Here is a 15,024-nt window from a genome sequence, read left to right as displayed (position 1 = left end):
TGCATCCTGTTTCTGCTCCTCACAGGCCCACCCTTCACCTTTTAAAATGGATTTTCCACAAGGTTTTGCAAATAAAAACCCCCAAAATGTCTTAAAATTCCCCGCCTGGAGTGCGACAGTTTCACAGCAGAATGGAAACGCGCCGCTCCAAGGCGCGCACTTATCTTTTAGAAACGAAGCGAAACCTGCGGGCACGCGGACTCCCCGCTCTCCTCCCTCCACCGCTTGTGCTGGATACGTGATAAGTATCCTCGCAAAAAAAAAACCCCGCGTCTCTAAGGATCTCACGGAGGCGCCGTGGCAGAGAAGGCGCGCTCCTCTCGCCTCCTCCTCTCGCCGTCCCGGTATTTATGGAATTACCGGGGATATTTCAATGCTTTCCGTACACGAGTTGCAAGCCCAGCTCCCTGCGCCGGAACCTCCCAGGAATAAACCCACCTAGAGGTGCCCCCCGGCCCAGGCAGACGAAGAGACGGAAACCCAACGCACCGTTTCAACTCCTCGTCCTTCCCCCTCACTTCTTCTTCCAGAGCGGCAACGGCGCGGCGGAGGGTTTGGCGCTCTCTCTGCAAGCCTTCGGCGTCTCTCTGCTGCCGCCGCAGCTCTGCCTCGCTTTCCGACAGGCTGCATGGGGAAAGAATCCAACCCGTTCACCTGCGTTTTCATACAAGAGTATCCAAACGCAGCATTGCATGGCCTGCCACAGGTGGTTTCATCCCAGTGCGGGTACGGACTTCCTCTTCCGATCCCCCACAGAGGAGTAGGAACCCCACAGCCACGTGCATAACAGAAAGACCAAGACAGTGAAAGACTTCAAAGGGGCAAGGGATAAGCACTGTGGATCCCTACAGGCTAGAGGACGGGACTGAAGAGTGCATGGGGGTAACCTGCTGGTACGGCGGTCACTGCCCTTAACCAAGAAGCCTTCATACTGTTGATGCAACTCCATCACTGCTCTCTGCTTCAACGGCAGAGGAAAAGGGGAATTGGATTCAGACAGCAACCAACAAGCACCCTGACTTTCAGGGTCTGGGAAAACAAATAAGCATGGGGGTGACTTGCTGATGGGGCTGTTCTTACCCTTAACCAATAAGCCTGAAACTTTTGATGCAACGCCAACATTGCTCTCTGCTTCAATGGTAACGGGGAACTGGATTCAGACAGCAACCAACAAGCACCCTGACTTTCAGGGTCTGGGAAACTGATAAGTATGGGGGTGACCTGTATGGTGCGGCAGATACCGTTTGGTCCTTTGCTGCCATCGTTTCTATGTAGAAAGGGGACCCTAAAACCAGGATCAGCTGGGCCTGTGTTGGATGACCTGAAGGTAGCATGGAGGAGTGGCCTAGCTGTCAGTGTGGCAGGCTGAGAGCCAGGGCTATTTATTTATTGGCATTTGATATTCCACTTTTTTTTTTTTTTTACCGCGAATAAGCCTCAAAGTGAATTACAATAAAAGGTGAACTGTAAAAGCCCGGCACGCATTGATCAGGAGGTGCGCGAATCAGCCGGGCTCATGCACGCCGAGCGGATTTTACCTCCCAGAGCGCGCACATCTCCAAAGTTTTAGAAAAGGGGCGTGGCGGGGGCATTTGGGGGCGTGGGCCACAGACGTGCGGGTAAATACTTCCGCGCCTGGGTGCGCGCCCAGGATCCCTCGCCGTGTGCAGGAGGATGTACGTTTATAAAACAAAGAAAACTGGGTAGAAGATCTGCGGGGTCTCAGGGTCGGGGCTTAACTGGGAGGGAGTGGGGAGTTTAATGGGGCGAACTGGGGACGGAATGGTTTAACTGGCGCCCCCTTTTAAAAACCCCCATTTAGGCGGTAGACGTGGGATTTGCGCTTAAAATCGGGTGCACACGCGCTCGCGGCCAGGCTATCTTTTAACATACGTGTGCGCACGTATGTCGCAAAATGTCCGCATCCCTGGGCGCGGGCCGATGCGCGCGGGCTTGAAGTAAGTTAAATCGTCTCAGATCATAGTTGGGTGACTTTGCTGTTGCTGTGGAAATAGGAATAGCTCCGCGGTGACCAGGCTGACGGGCGGGAAGTCTCGCTCGGGGGGCTTTAGCTTTCTTCCTGAAGGCCGCGAGCTGGGACCTCAAGCCTAGGGATAATGGAAGGCCCGACAGCCTGGGGCGGGACGGTTCAGAGCCCACCTCCGTTGTCGCTTGCCGGCGCGGCCGTCTGGCACCCGGGCAGGAGATTCGGGAGGCAGGGATCCGGAAGGTTCCGGTCTGGCGCACCCCCTCCTGCCTCATCGCTGGCTGTTACCCCCCCGCACCTTGCCAGCTGCTGCTGGAAGGAGCTTCTTCTTCCTCCTCCTCCTCCTCCTCACCCTTCTCCCGCCTCTCACAGACGCGTTTCCCCTCGGCCCCCACCTCTGGTTCTTCTCGCGCGATTCCCCTGGGTTTTCCCGATTTCCCCGTCGGCTGCTGCTCCTCGTTCCTCCCTCCTTTCCTTTCCTGACGAACTTGAAGACGCCCGCGCAGTGCACTGCACAAACAACATGGACTCGGGCCTCAAAACACATCAGGCTTGCCTTTTAGGTCCTAATTTACCACATGTCTTTCCTCCTCTGCAGGCCTCGATACCTTTTTACGTCGCCAGCAGAGGAAGCAGCCGGGTGAGCTTTCAGAGGGGACCTCGAGTCACTCTCTTTGGATAATTATTAAAAGGTGCTGGAGCCTGCAGTGGCTGCGGTACAGGACAGGCCTCATTGCAGCATGGAGAGGACCCTCGGATAACTCAGCAGCCTGGCTCTCTCTCTCCCCTCTCTGTCGAGAAGGCACAGGTGTTCGTTGGATTCGGACCTTGTCGTCGTCTTATCAGAGCAGTGCTGGAAGCGCCAGGAGCAGGCAGATTGTCACCTCGCTCCCGGCTGGGATTTTTGGGGGTCCGGGCGGGGGAGGGGGGGGGTAGATGGTATTCTGATCGCGGCTGGGGAGGGTTGGGAAGGGGGGGGGCAGCAGGAAAGCTTTTTTTTTTTCTTAAGCATGCCAAAATGCGAAAGGAGGGGGCTGGAGCGCCCGGCGCCACCCCCCCAAAAAAAGCACAGCACCTTGGTCCGGCAGGGAGAGGGGGTGTGTGCGGGTTGCAGTCGCGCGACCCGGTGGGGACGATGTGAAGTTGTCGGAGAGGGGTGGGGGGGGGTCGGAATTGGGCCGCCGACCCACAGAGTTCCAGTTTGTCCTTCTCTCTAACAGCACCGCACGGCCGGATATCCTCTAAAGATATCTGGATACGTAGAACCTTATCTGGCCCCACGAGGCTGGATATGCAATATTCGGCTAAGTTATCTGGATATCTCAGACCCTTGCTGGACTCTCCCTTTTCACCTGCTGCAATTTACCTGCACAAGTGGCCGAACAGGGATCTTTTGCCTTTCAGATGGGTAACTTTACATAACCGCCTGGAATGTAATTTGTATGAGTGTGGGCTCTACATGTTTTACATGTTTTGAGGTTCCTATTTCTGTCTGTTTCCTGTGTTCCCACTCCTGGCCCTGCCTCAGTGACCCACACACAGAAACATTTCTTGAGCAAAGTCTGCTTTTATCTGGAACGGCCTCTGTCTCTTCCTTCCCCTCCCCCTCCGAGTCTCGCAGTGCCGCTCTCACACCTGGGTCCTCCCTCCCCATGTTTAACACATTTGCTGTTTTCATTTCCATATCCGTGTTTGCCGTCCTGACTACCCTGGACTTCCGAGGAGGCGCATTACGGCCGGTGGTACAGTCAGCACAAAGAGCCGCTGCCCGCCTCCGCTCTGGGACGCACGTGCGAGAACAGATCCCACCGACACCGCAGTCTCTGCACTGGGCTCCCCCGTAGCTTGGCGACTTCAGTATAAGTCGGCCCCGATAATTCACAGCTTTACTGAATAATATTGCCGCTCCGTGGCTCAGCTCTTAGCTTTTCCAGATATCGTCGCCTGACTTCCTCTTCCTGCGATCTCTTGTACCTTACGAAGGCGAACCTTTTCCCCCTTACCTTTTTAACTTTTTCAGCTGCAGACTCGGCAGAGCTTTGCAGCTCTCTCTCTCTTTCAGGCAGCAGCCGCTACCTGTGCTGAGCAGCTGGGCCCGGAGCCCACCGCCTGCAGTTTCACAGTTTGGGCCCGTCGGTCTGAACTCGGAGCACGAGCGCCGGACCGTGCATGAGGCGCGTACAGGAAACAACGGGGCAGAGGCGACCAAGATTCGATCCCGTGTTCTGGCGTTTGTCGGGGTGAAAGCTGGAATCATCCTGGCTGCGGCTGCCCCGTTCTCCTGTAAAGCGCTCCCACCACCACCACACAAAGGCAATGTGAATGTTGTGAGGTGGTTTTTTTTTTCCCCCTCTTTAGAGCATGGAATTTGCTCTCTCGCGTGCTGGAAGCCCAGGCCTGGTTCTGAGTAATATCTGGCTGTAACCGTCATGGGCTGGCTCGACCCGCCCCTCCGTGCAATAAATAAATGTTCTAAATGTTTGCTCTCTGAGGTCTTCGCCTGAACTCAAGTGTAAGTTATCTAAACAGTTGAGAAAAGATTTATAGTTATGAAGAGGCCTCTCTGTCAGGCCAGGCTTTGTGATATATTCCATAATAAATTAGCAATAAAATGGATGCAGGTGACTGTGGAATTTGTGGCTTTTAATGTTTTAATACTGCACTAAGGAAAACCCTATTATTAGGACCTCGGAGGGTAATGCAGAAATATCAGCTACAAATTGTCAGATTAAAGAGTTGTTGCAAGGTCGCTGAGCTGCAGAAGGTTTTATTCGGGCCAGCAGCCGGGGGAAGAACGCGCACGGATGGCCGAGAGACGTCAAACGCCACAGGTTTGGCTCAGGAAACCAGCCCTCCTGGTACTTTCTGCAGCAGCTCTGCGACCTTCTCGCTGCCCACCTCTCCCTCCCCAGGCACTCTTCTGCCTTCTCTTTACCTTGTCTCCCCCCTTTCTAAAGAAAGCGGAGGGGGGTCAGCTTCCCGGGCGCGGGAGGAAATGACGTCTCGCTTGGGTTTTGTCCCACAGGCAGCCCCAGCGGCCCTCGCTGAGGCGGGCATCGGTTTCCGGCTGCTACCACCTGCACGTTTGGGGGTGGGTGAGGGGGTCTGTTTAGGAAGGTGCGGCACTGTGGTAACGGAGGCGGTAGAGCGAATGCAGGCCCGAGTAGAAATAATTGGAGCGGAGGGAAATTAGCCCTGCCAGATCCCCGGGGATTACATTTTCAAAGGCGAGTGTGGCAGTGACGACATCTAAAGTAAGAGCCCAGGCGCACAGAAGGACCCGCAGCCCGCTGCGTGCAAAGGTGTGCGCATAACCTGGTTTCGTTCACAGTTTTACAGGAACGGGGGAGAGGCATTCCGAGGGGGTGGAACTGTAAGTTGCGCACCTATTTTTTGCTTTCTACAATGTGTATTCCTAAATGAACCTGCACAAATGATTCCTTCCAAAGAGTGGGTGTAACTTTGCATGAGCGATTCTGCGGGTGTGCCAGGCCAGTTACCTGCAAATCTTCACACCTGGGAACTTTTCTCTTTCCTGTCATGCTCAGATTGTTAGGGGTGGGTAGCAGCATGCACACAAACTTTCTCACAATAGCACACTCACATGTTCACTCACACACATACATGTTCATTCTCTCACTCACTCCTCTCTCTCACCCACACACACACACTTTCTCACATACACACTCACTCCTCTCTCACACACACACACATACATGCACTTTTTCACATACACACATACTCCTCTCCCTCTATCATACACATGCACTCTCACACACATACACACTCACTCCTCTCCCTTTTCCACACACATATGCACACTCACTTCTCTCCTTCTTCCACACACATACATGCACTTTCTCACATACACACACACTCCTCTCCCTCTCTCATACACATGCACTCACACACATACACACTCACTCCTCTCCCTCTATCATACACATGCACTCTCACACACATACACACTCACTCCTCTCCCTTTTCCACACACATATGCACACTCACTTCTCTCCTTCTTCCACACACATACATGCACTTTCTCACATACACACACTCCTCTCCCTCTCTCATACACATGCACTCACACACATACACACTCACTCCTCTCCCTCTATCATACACATGCACTCTCACACACATACACACTCACTCCTCTCCCTTTTCCACACACATATGCACACTCACTTCTCTCCTTCTTCCACACACATACATGCACTTTCTCACATACACACACTCCTCTCCCTCTATCATACACATGCACTCTCACACACATACACACTCAATCCTCTCCCTTTTCCACATAACCTCCTGATCAGAGCTCCAATGTTCCTGTGCCAGGACCACCTGGAGGCCTGCTGGTGAATGGCCACGGGCTAGCAAGATCTTCTTCTCAGAGACCTCATCCACCACCACTGAAGTAGTCCAGGAACCAACGTGGAGGGCCGAATACAATGCAAATCACTGCTTGTTCGTTGGATCTGTACGAAGGTGTATGGCCACGGGTCAATATTCAGATGATTTGTCCGGTGAAGTTTGGGACTTGGCCTGACAAACCGTGGGTTTTAAATTTCCCTCTGTTCTGAATCCCTCCAATTTACCCAGATTAAAATTAGCCGAATAAGGCAACCTGGGATGGAGTTAAGTTAGCTGGATAACATAATCTTGCTAAATCTGGTCCTACCAGAGAGCAGTTTAAAGTTAGCTGGATATGTTTATCTGGCTGACTGGGACGTGTATCTGGCTATATTGAGCAGATGCCCAAACAGCAGCGCTCTGCTAATTCCTCCAGCTAACTTCAACCGGATAAACTGAGTGTGCGCTGGGCTGCTGAATGCCTACCGCTGCAGCCCTTGGTGAGAACTGGGAAGACGAGCAGAGTCAGATCTGGGTGGTACTTGGCCAGAAGACCTCCAGGCAGCCCAGGATGGTGCAGAAGTGGTGAGAGTTACTATAGAAATGATAAAGTTGTGGCAGAAAGCACACGTTCCTCTGAGCCAGTGCTGACCCGGTGTCCCAGCACAGTGCCGTGCTTATGGAAGGGGGAGGGGGAATTAAGGCAACGGCGCGTCAGACCTCACCCCTTGCAGGTTCCAGGGCAGTCGCCCCAATTCAAAGAAAGGAGAAGAGATCTCAGGGGCAGGGCTAATGCAACATACATTTATTTATTTATTTATTTGTTTATGTATGTATGTATGTATGTATTTAGACATTTTATATACCATCATTCTATGTAAAGATCACAAGGGTTTCACTAATAATATTCATAGGTGTAAATCAGCAGAGAATGGCGGGTTACGTAGGAAGAATTCATAAACAGGCGTCAACATCTATCAATTAAATTGTTCAAATACTTATTAAGTTAATGATCAAGGACATAAGACGTGAGGTACAGAAATGAATAAAATAAAATGGATTTGCATGGAGATTCTTACAATCTCTTGTTAATGTGTTTCTCATGGATCACACAGTATCCCCGCTCTTACTTGCTATTAATGTAGATCTCTGCATGCTGATGTTTGCAGGTTTGAATAGCCATGTCTTTACTTCACATTTACATCTCTTTTTATCTGGTAACAAGCGTAACATTTCAGGTAAGGAATTGCAAAGTTCTGGGCCCGAATGGAAAGCACACAATCTCTTACATGTGTCAGGAGTGTGCTTCGTACTGTGGGAACCGTCAGTAGTCCTTTATTTTGGGATCTTAGTGCTCTCTGCGGTGTATTTGGTTGTAGTGTCACACCTATCATACCAGTGTTACTAGAATGAAGGATTTTGAATATTAGTATTAATACTTTAAAATAGATTCGGGATTATACTGGCAGCCAGCAAAATCAGCGAGGGTGCAATGTGATCGGATTTCCTGGATCCTAGCAAGAGCCTTGCTGAGGCATTTTGTAGTATTGGTAACGGTTTTAAGAGGCATCCGGGAAGACTGAGAAATAAGGAGTTACGGTAGTACAGGTCTGAGAAAATTAGAGTTTGCAATGCAGTCTGGACGCTTTCGAAAAGTCTTCACTTCCACTTTCTGAGTCCTGGCGGAGCAGGAGCTGTGGTGGCCCACATGCCAGCAGCATAGATCGGAAACTTGGCCAGATGTTCTTCAATAATCTCCAGGGCGGACATCCCCCCCCCACCCTAGTTCTTCGACCTCTGCGTGGGAGGGGCCTGCTCTGACAGATTTATGCTGGGCTCGGACAGTTCTAAGAGGCTCTCTTCCCTCCAAGATACTACCGACCCAATGTCAGGAACACATTTAAGACCAATGACCCATCCAGCTCATCGTCCCCTCTCTAGCAGTGACCACAGAATCACCAGATAAAAAAAAAAGAGTTCATCTCTGTAGATCTATAAAAGCATGAAGCCACTTGACCTCCACCCGATCTCTAACATCCGCTTATGTCCTTGTCTTCCAGGAATGCATCCAGATCCCTCTCGAACCCTGCTGCGCTGCCTGCTGTGACTACACTTCCACTGGTACCAGCATGGTATTAGGGGACATGCTATCCCAGCACAATGTTGAGGAGCGCTCTTTTTCCCTGAGCCAGAACTGAGGCATTATCCCAGCATGTCTTTAGTGGACACTCCTGTAAGGGTGCTTTGAGAAGATTTTTTTTTATTAAGTCAGACTAGTTTGGTGGCGGTGAAGAAAAAGAAAATTAAAGCAAAGAGAGTGCACTGAAAAGGCTTGCAGGAATAGAGATTACACTGATCACACTTGTAGGAATAGCCAAGGCTGCTGAAATGCTAAAAAGTATATTAAAGATCAAAACGTATTTGAGGGTCAGCAGTGAGTTTTGTTTCTGCCTTCTGGGCTCTTGGTAACATAGTAGCATAGTAATGACGGCAGAAAAGGACCAAAATGGTCCATCCAGTCTGCTCAGCAAGCTTCTTACGTTAGTATCTGCCTCCATGTGCAGGTTACCCCCATGTTTGTCTTTTACTGGCTGATGAGCCTTCTTGAAAATTCAGACAGTGCTGCATGACGTGCTTTGCTTATGGACTTGGCTGCAGAAGCAGTCCTGTACTTTTTCCCTTATGTCTATGTATCAGTACCCCAGACCATAAAAGTCAGGGCCCAAGTTTGTTGTCATCTGAATCCAATTCCTCTCCACTCCCACCTCCCACCACCCCTGCCATCAAATGGAGAGCAATGTTGCCGTTACATCAAAGGATTCAAGCAAACCCATGCCTTATGTAAGAGGAGTAACTGCTGCTCCGTGCAGGTTATCCCCATGCTTATCAGTTTCCCAGACTGTAAAAGTCGTTGTTGTCTGAATCCAATTCCATTTTTCCCTCTGTCGTTGAAGCGGAGAGCAATATTGCAATTGCATCAGAGCATCAAGGCTTACTGGTTAAGGGTATTAATCCACATACCTTCAGTTAAGGGTCGTAACTGCCGCACCAGCAAGTTACCCCATGTACTCTTTTCTCTTCTGTCCTCTAGCCTTTAGGATTACGTAGTGGGCTCGATTTACATGAAATCACATGACTTGCAAGAATCCAATCTTAAAGCATATATGAGATAAAATTACAATGCCAACCAATTAGGAAAATGTTATGTTAACTAACTGGTGTGCAAATTAGAGGTGGTAACCTATTTAACTTATTGTATCACTATCATTCTCTGCCTTTGCTGGTCATTGCACTTTCCTCCAGTATTAAGCATTTCAGCCCACAACATTCCCCCCGCTCAGTCAGTACTGACCCAGTGTCCCAGCATGGTGTTAGGAGGCACTGTGCTGTCCAACCCAGGATATTTCTGTTGCGTGAGCATTAAAGATGTTCTGGTATGAAGATCTTGTTAATATCACTGTACAGTATTTGGATAATAGCTGAACATATCAGCAAGAATACAATCACTACATCTGGGTCCAAGCTGGCATAAAAGAATCATAAGAACATAAGTTTTGCCATGCTTAGTCAGACCAAGGGTCCATCAAGCCCAGCATCCTGTTTCCAACAGTGGCTAATCCAGGTTACAAGTATCTAGCAGAATGCCAAAATGTCGATAGATTCCAAGCTGCTTATCCCAGGGACAAGCAGTGGATTTCCCCAAGTCTATCTTAATAATGATTTAAGGACTTTTATTCCAGGAACTTGTCCAAACCTTTTTTAAACTCAGCTACACTAACAGGTTTTACCACATCCTCTGGCAATGAAATCCAGAGTTTAATTTATGCGTTGAGTAAAAAAGTATTTTCTTCTACTTGTCTTAAATGTTTGGACTCTTTGAAAGCATAAATAACCGAGTCACATCTACTCATTCAAGACCTCTCATGATCTTAAAGACCTCTATCATATCTCCCCTCAGCCGTCTCTTCTCCAAGCTGAACAGCCCTAACCTCTTCAGCCTTTCCTCATAAAGGAATTGTTCCATCCCCTTTATCATTTTGGTCGCCCTTCTCTGTACCTTTTCTAATTCTGCTATATCTTTCATAACATGTGATGACCAGAACTGCACACAATACTCAGGATGAGGTCTCACCATGGAGTGATACAGAGGCATTAGGATATTCTCTGTTTTATTCTTCATTCCTTTCTAATAATCCCCAGCATTCTATTTGCTTTCTTGGCTGCCGCTGCACACTGAGCAGAAGATTTCAACTTATTATCCACGGTGATGCCTAGATCTTATTCCTGGGTGGTGACTGCCAATGTATTTAGATTTTCAGAAGGTGTTTGACAAAGTCCCTCATGAGAGGCTTCTACGAAAACTAAAAAGTCATGGGATAGGAGGCGATGTCCTTTCGTGGATTACAAACTGGTTAAAAGACAGGAAACAGAGAGTAGGATTAAATGGTCAATTTTCTCAGTGGAGGGGGTGAGCAGTGGAGTGCCTCAGGGATCTGTAGTTGGACTGGTGCTTTTCAATATATATATAAATGATCTGGAAAGGAATACGACAAGTGAGGTTATCAAATTTGCAGATGATACAAAATTATTCAGAGTAGTTAAATCACAAGCAGACTGTGATACATTACAGGAGGACCTTGCAAGACTTGAAGATTGGGCATACAAATGGCAGATGAAATTTAATGTGGACAAGTGCAAGGTGATGCACATAGGGAAAAATAACCCATGCTATAGTTACACGATGTTAGGTTCCATATTAGGAGCTACCACCCAAGAAAGAGATCTAGGCATCATAGTGGATAACACATTGAAATCGTCGGCTCAGTGTGCTGCGGCAGTCAAAAAAGCAAACAGAATGTTGGGAATTATTAGGAAGGGAATGGTTAATAGAAAGGAAAATGTCATAATGCCTGTGTATCGCTCCATGGTGAGACCGCACCTTGAATACTGTGTACAATTCTGGTCACCGCATCTCAAAAAAGATATAGTTGCGATGGAGAAGGTACAGAGAAGGGCGACCAAAATGATAAAGGGGATGGAACAGCTCCCCTATGAGGAAAGGCTGAAGAGGTTAGGGCTGGTTCAGCTTGGAGAAGAGACGGCTGAGGGGGGATATGATAGAGATGTTTAAAATCATGAGAGGTCTAGAACGGGTAGATGTGAATCGGTTATTTACTCCTTCGGATAGTAGAAAGACTAGGGGACACTCCATGAAGTTAGCATGGGGCACATTTAAAACTAATCGGAGAAAGTTCTTTTTTACTCTACGCACAATTAAACTCTGGAATTTGTTGCCAGAGGATGTGGTTAGTGCAGTTAGTATAGCTGTGTTTAAAAAAGGATTGGATAGGTTCTTGGAGGAGAAGTCCATTACCTGCTATTAAGTTCACTTAGAGAATAGCCACTGCCATTAGCAATGGTTACATGGAATAGACTTAGTTTTTGGGTACTTGCCAGGTTCTTATGGCCTGGATTGGCCACTGTTGGAAACAGGATGCTGGGCTTGATGGACCCTTGGTCTGACCCAGCCTGGCAGTTTCTTATGTTCTTATGTGGCACCTTGCATCGTGTACTATAGTAAAGGTTCCTCTTCCCTACATTCATCACTTTCCACTTGTCCACATTAAATGCCATCTGGAATTCGCATGCCCGGCCTCCCAGCCTTGCAAGGTCCTCTTCCAATTTTGCACAGTCCTCTTGAGATTTAATAACTGAATAATTTTCTATCATCAGCAAATGTCACCATCTCTCTCATTATTCCATCTCTGGGTAATTTATAAATATGGTAAAACAGCAGCAGTGCCAGTGCAGACCCTGTAGCTCTCCACTATTCACCTTTCACCAAGGAGAAAACTGACCGTTTGGCCCTACTTTCTAACGTTTAAGACTGGACAATCAGCTTTGCTGTTTCATATTATTGAAACACTAATGCAGCCAGTTCTAGGGTGGATGGCACGAGAACCCATTACTGACGCTCTCAGTGCGCACAGCCTCAGACGGAGCGGATGATTTCAGCTTGGGCAGAAAGCTTTACAGCTGGGAACACCAGGCAGCTACCAGCAAACGGAAAGGTTTGCCAGGACGATTCTTCTACAGGGGGAACCTTTACCTGGGTCTGAAAAATGCCCTCCCGTATGTGGGGATCTAAAACGTGCGCACTTTTATCTGGCGGGGGGAGGAGGTGAGATCGGAGGTGGGATTAGGTCAAGGGAGGCAACTGCACACGTAGTTTAGCATTTTCAGAATCATGCATTGTTTTTCGGTGTCTGCAGAAGAAGCAGCTGCAAATCTCGACAGAGTCTGCGGGGAAAGATACCTGCGCCTTTGCGCCCACCCACCCAGCGCCCCCATGCTGCCGTATTTCAGATGCACTGTCGCTCTCCATCGCCTTCACTAATCCACCAGGAATGTTTCTAAGGGACTCTGCCGCTTTCATTCACCAGAAACATGGCCAGCCCCCTGCTACAGTAACACATGAAATAAACCAAAGGTTTCTACCTACATCTTCCTGGTGTGCTGCAGCTCTGAGATTGCCCTTTCCACGTCTTCATTCCTGTAAACACATAAAATGACATTTGAGATTATTAAGATATTGGATTATAGGATGTTCCGGATGCCTCCCACCCTCACTGCTGCACCAAACCTGGACCTAGGCTAATGCCAGTGGGCACACTGCAGTGCAATGGTGAGGGAAGACCTGCACTGCTTCCAGTGTTGTCCTTCCAGTGCTGATGCTACAGGGCAGTACTAGGGAAGGGGCTGGACTACTGGACGCGCTGTCCTGCTGGTGCTGATACTGTGCAACAGTGCTAAGGGAGAGGCTGCACTGCTGGAGGCATTGTCGTTCCAGTGATGATACTGCGGGGCAGTGCTAGGGGAGGGGATACACTGCTAGAGGCACTATCCTTCTAATGCTGATACTGCAAGTCAGTGCTAGGGGAGAGGCTGCACTGCTGGAGGCATTGTCCTTCCAGTGATGATACTGCGGGGCAGTGCTAGGGGAGGGGATACACTGCTAGAGGCACTATCCTTCTAATGTGAATACTGCAAGTCAGTGCTAGGGGAGAGGCTGCACTGCTGGAGGCATTGTCGTTCCAGTGATGATACTGCGGGGCAGTGCTAGGGGAGGGGATACACTGCTAGAGGCACTATCCTTCTAATGCTGATACTGCAAGTCAGTGCTAGGGGAGAGGCTGCACTGCTGGAGGCATTGTCGTTCCAGTGATGATACTGCGGGGCAGTGCTAGGGGAGGGGATACACTGCTAGAGGCACTATCCTTCTAATGCTGATACTGCAAGTCAGTGCTAGGGGAGAGGCTGCACTGCTGGAGGCACTGTCCTTCCAGTGCCGATACTGCGGGGCAGTGCTAGGGGAGGGCTGCACTGCTAGAGGCACTATCCTTCTAATGCTGATACTGCAAGTCAGGGCCAGGGGAGAGGCTGCACTGCTGGAGGCATTGTCGTTCCAGTGATGATACTGCGGGTCAGTGTTAGGGGAGGGGATACACTGCTAGAGGCACTATCCTTCTAATGCTGATATTGCAGATCAGTGCTTGGGGAGGGGCTGCACTGCTGGAGGCACCATCCTTCCAGTGCTGACACTGCAGAAGATGCACTGCTAAAGAATCTATAGCTGCGAAGTTATAAAGGAGAAACCTTTACTTTCTTCTGACTTTGGCAGCTGGCATTTTCGTCCATGAAGAAGCAGAAAGCTTGGAAAGCAGAGATAGAAAGCCCTGGGGAGGAGACAGTCTTGGGCTGCTCTGAGTTTCCTCAGCAGGCTGCAGTTCACCTTAGACCACAGGGCTGAATATCAAGCAGATAAATATTTTCCAAGCCCGCCCCCAGCCATGAAATATCTCTGTGTTTATTATGTGAGCTGTAGGCTCCAGTGGTCACTGTGCGGTTACCGTTCATCCCGAATCCTCGTGAGTAAGGTGAAATAGGGCACTCGTGTGACCTCCTCCGCTGGCTGTGAGTGCAAGGCCTGATTCCCGGTGAGGCGTGGGCTGTAAACAGCAGCTGTGGAGACACACGAAGCACCAGAGTCACGGAAACATGCCGTCCCTGTGCTGGAAAAGGCTCTGCAGCGTATCTCATGCCAGACGACCGGCAGGTGACCTTGAGGTTAGAATAAAGGAATGGGTTCAAACCCCGCTTCTGCCATCAGTACTCGTGAGCTTGGGTAAGTCCCTTTATCCTCCACTGCTTCAGGTACCCATTTAGACTGGAAGCTCTCCGGGGAAGGGACCCCATTGTACCTGTGTGCAACTTCTGCTTTGGGACATTCTTTTAAAGCTAAACTAATGGTGACTGAAGATGTCCCTTCTGCCGTCCAGAGCCAAGCAAAGGCCGCGAAGCGGCTGGAACGTAACAGCCACCTGTGACTCTGGGCTGTGACCCAGAGCTGACCGGCGAGGGAGGGAGACTCTGGGCCCTCCTCAATCTGCACTGCACGGCATCCTGGGATGTGCGGTTCTGCTACTTCCATTGGGCTGGGGGGTGCTGGGGGTGGATCAGAACCAAGAATCTTCCCCTAAGAAACCATGTCCTAGACACTTTGTGCCCAGACATCGTGCCGCTGTTTGAATGAGGAGAGCTGTAGGAAAGCAAGTGATCGCAGAAAGGCACTATGTGCGGCAGTGATCGGGCTGTCTGCATAAAATAATCCCAGCGTCATC

General features: G+C 49.6%; 1 protein-coding gene across 1 annotated transcript in view; it reads right to left on the bottom strand.

Annotated features, from left to right (window-relative positions):
* Positions 1-15,024, bottom strand: part of LOC115096239 — a 55,730-nt gene that overhangs the window by 19,413 nt on the left and 21,293 nt on the right. The window contains exons 4-6 of the mRNA XM_029610748.1: positions 14,254-14,365; positions 12,846-12,896; positions 490-624 (exon numbers count right to left, since the gene is read on the bottom strand). Coding sequence (XP_029466608.1) covers positions 490-624; positions 12,846-12,896; positions 14,254-14,365 — 298 coding nt within the window. The remainder of the gene's footprint in view (positions 1-489; positions 625-12,845; positions 12,897-14,253; positions 14,366-15,024) is intronic.

The sequence above is a fragment of the Rhinatrema bivittatum genome, chromosome 7, assembly GCF_901001135.1.
Source record: "Rhinatrema bivittatum chromosome 7, aRhiBiv1.1, whole genome shotgun sequence".
Lineage (NCBI taxonomy): Eukaryota > Metazoa > Chordata > Amphibia > Gymnophiona > Rhinatrematidae > Rhinatrema > Rhinatrema bivittatum.
Note: the sequence above shows the minus strand (reverse complement) of the source record. Positions and strands in the feature narration are given on the sequence as shown.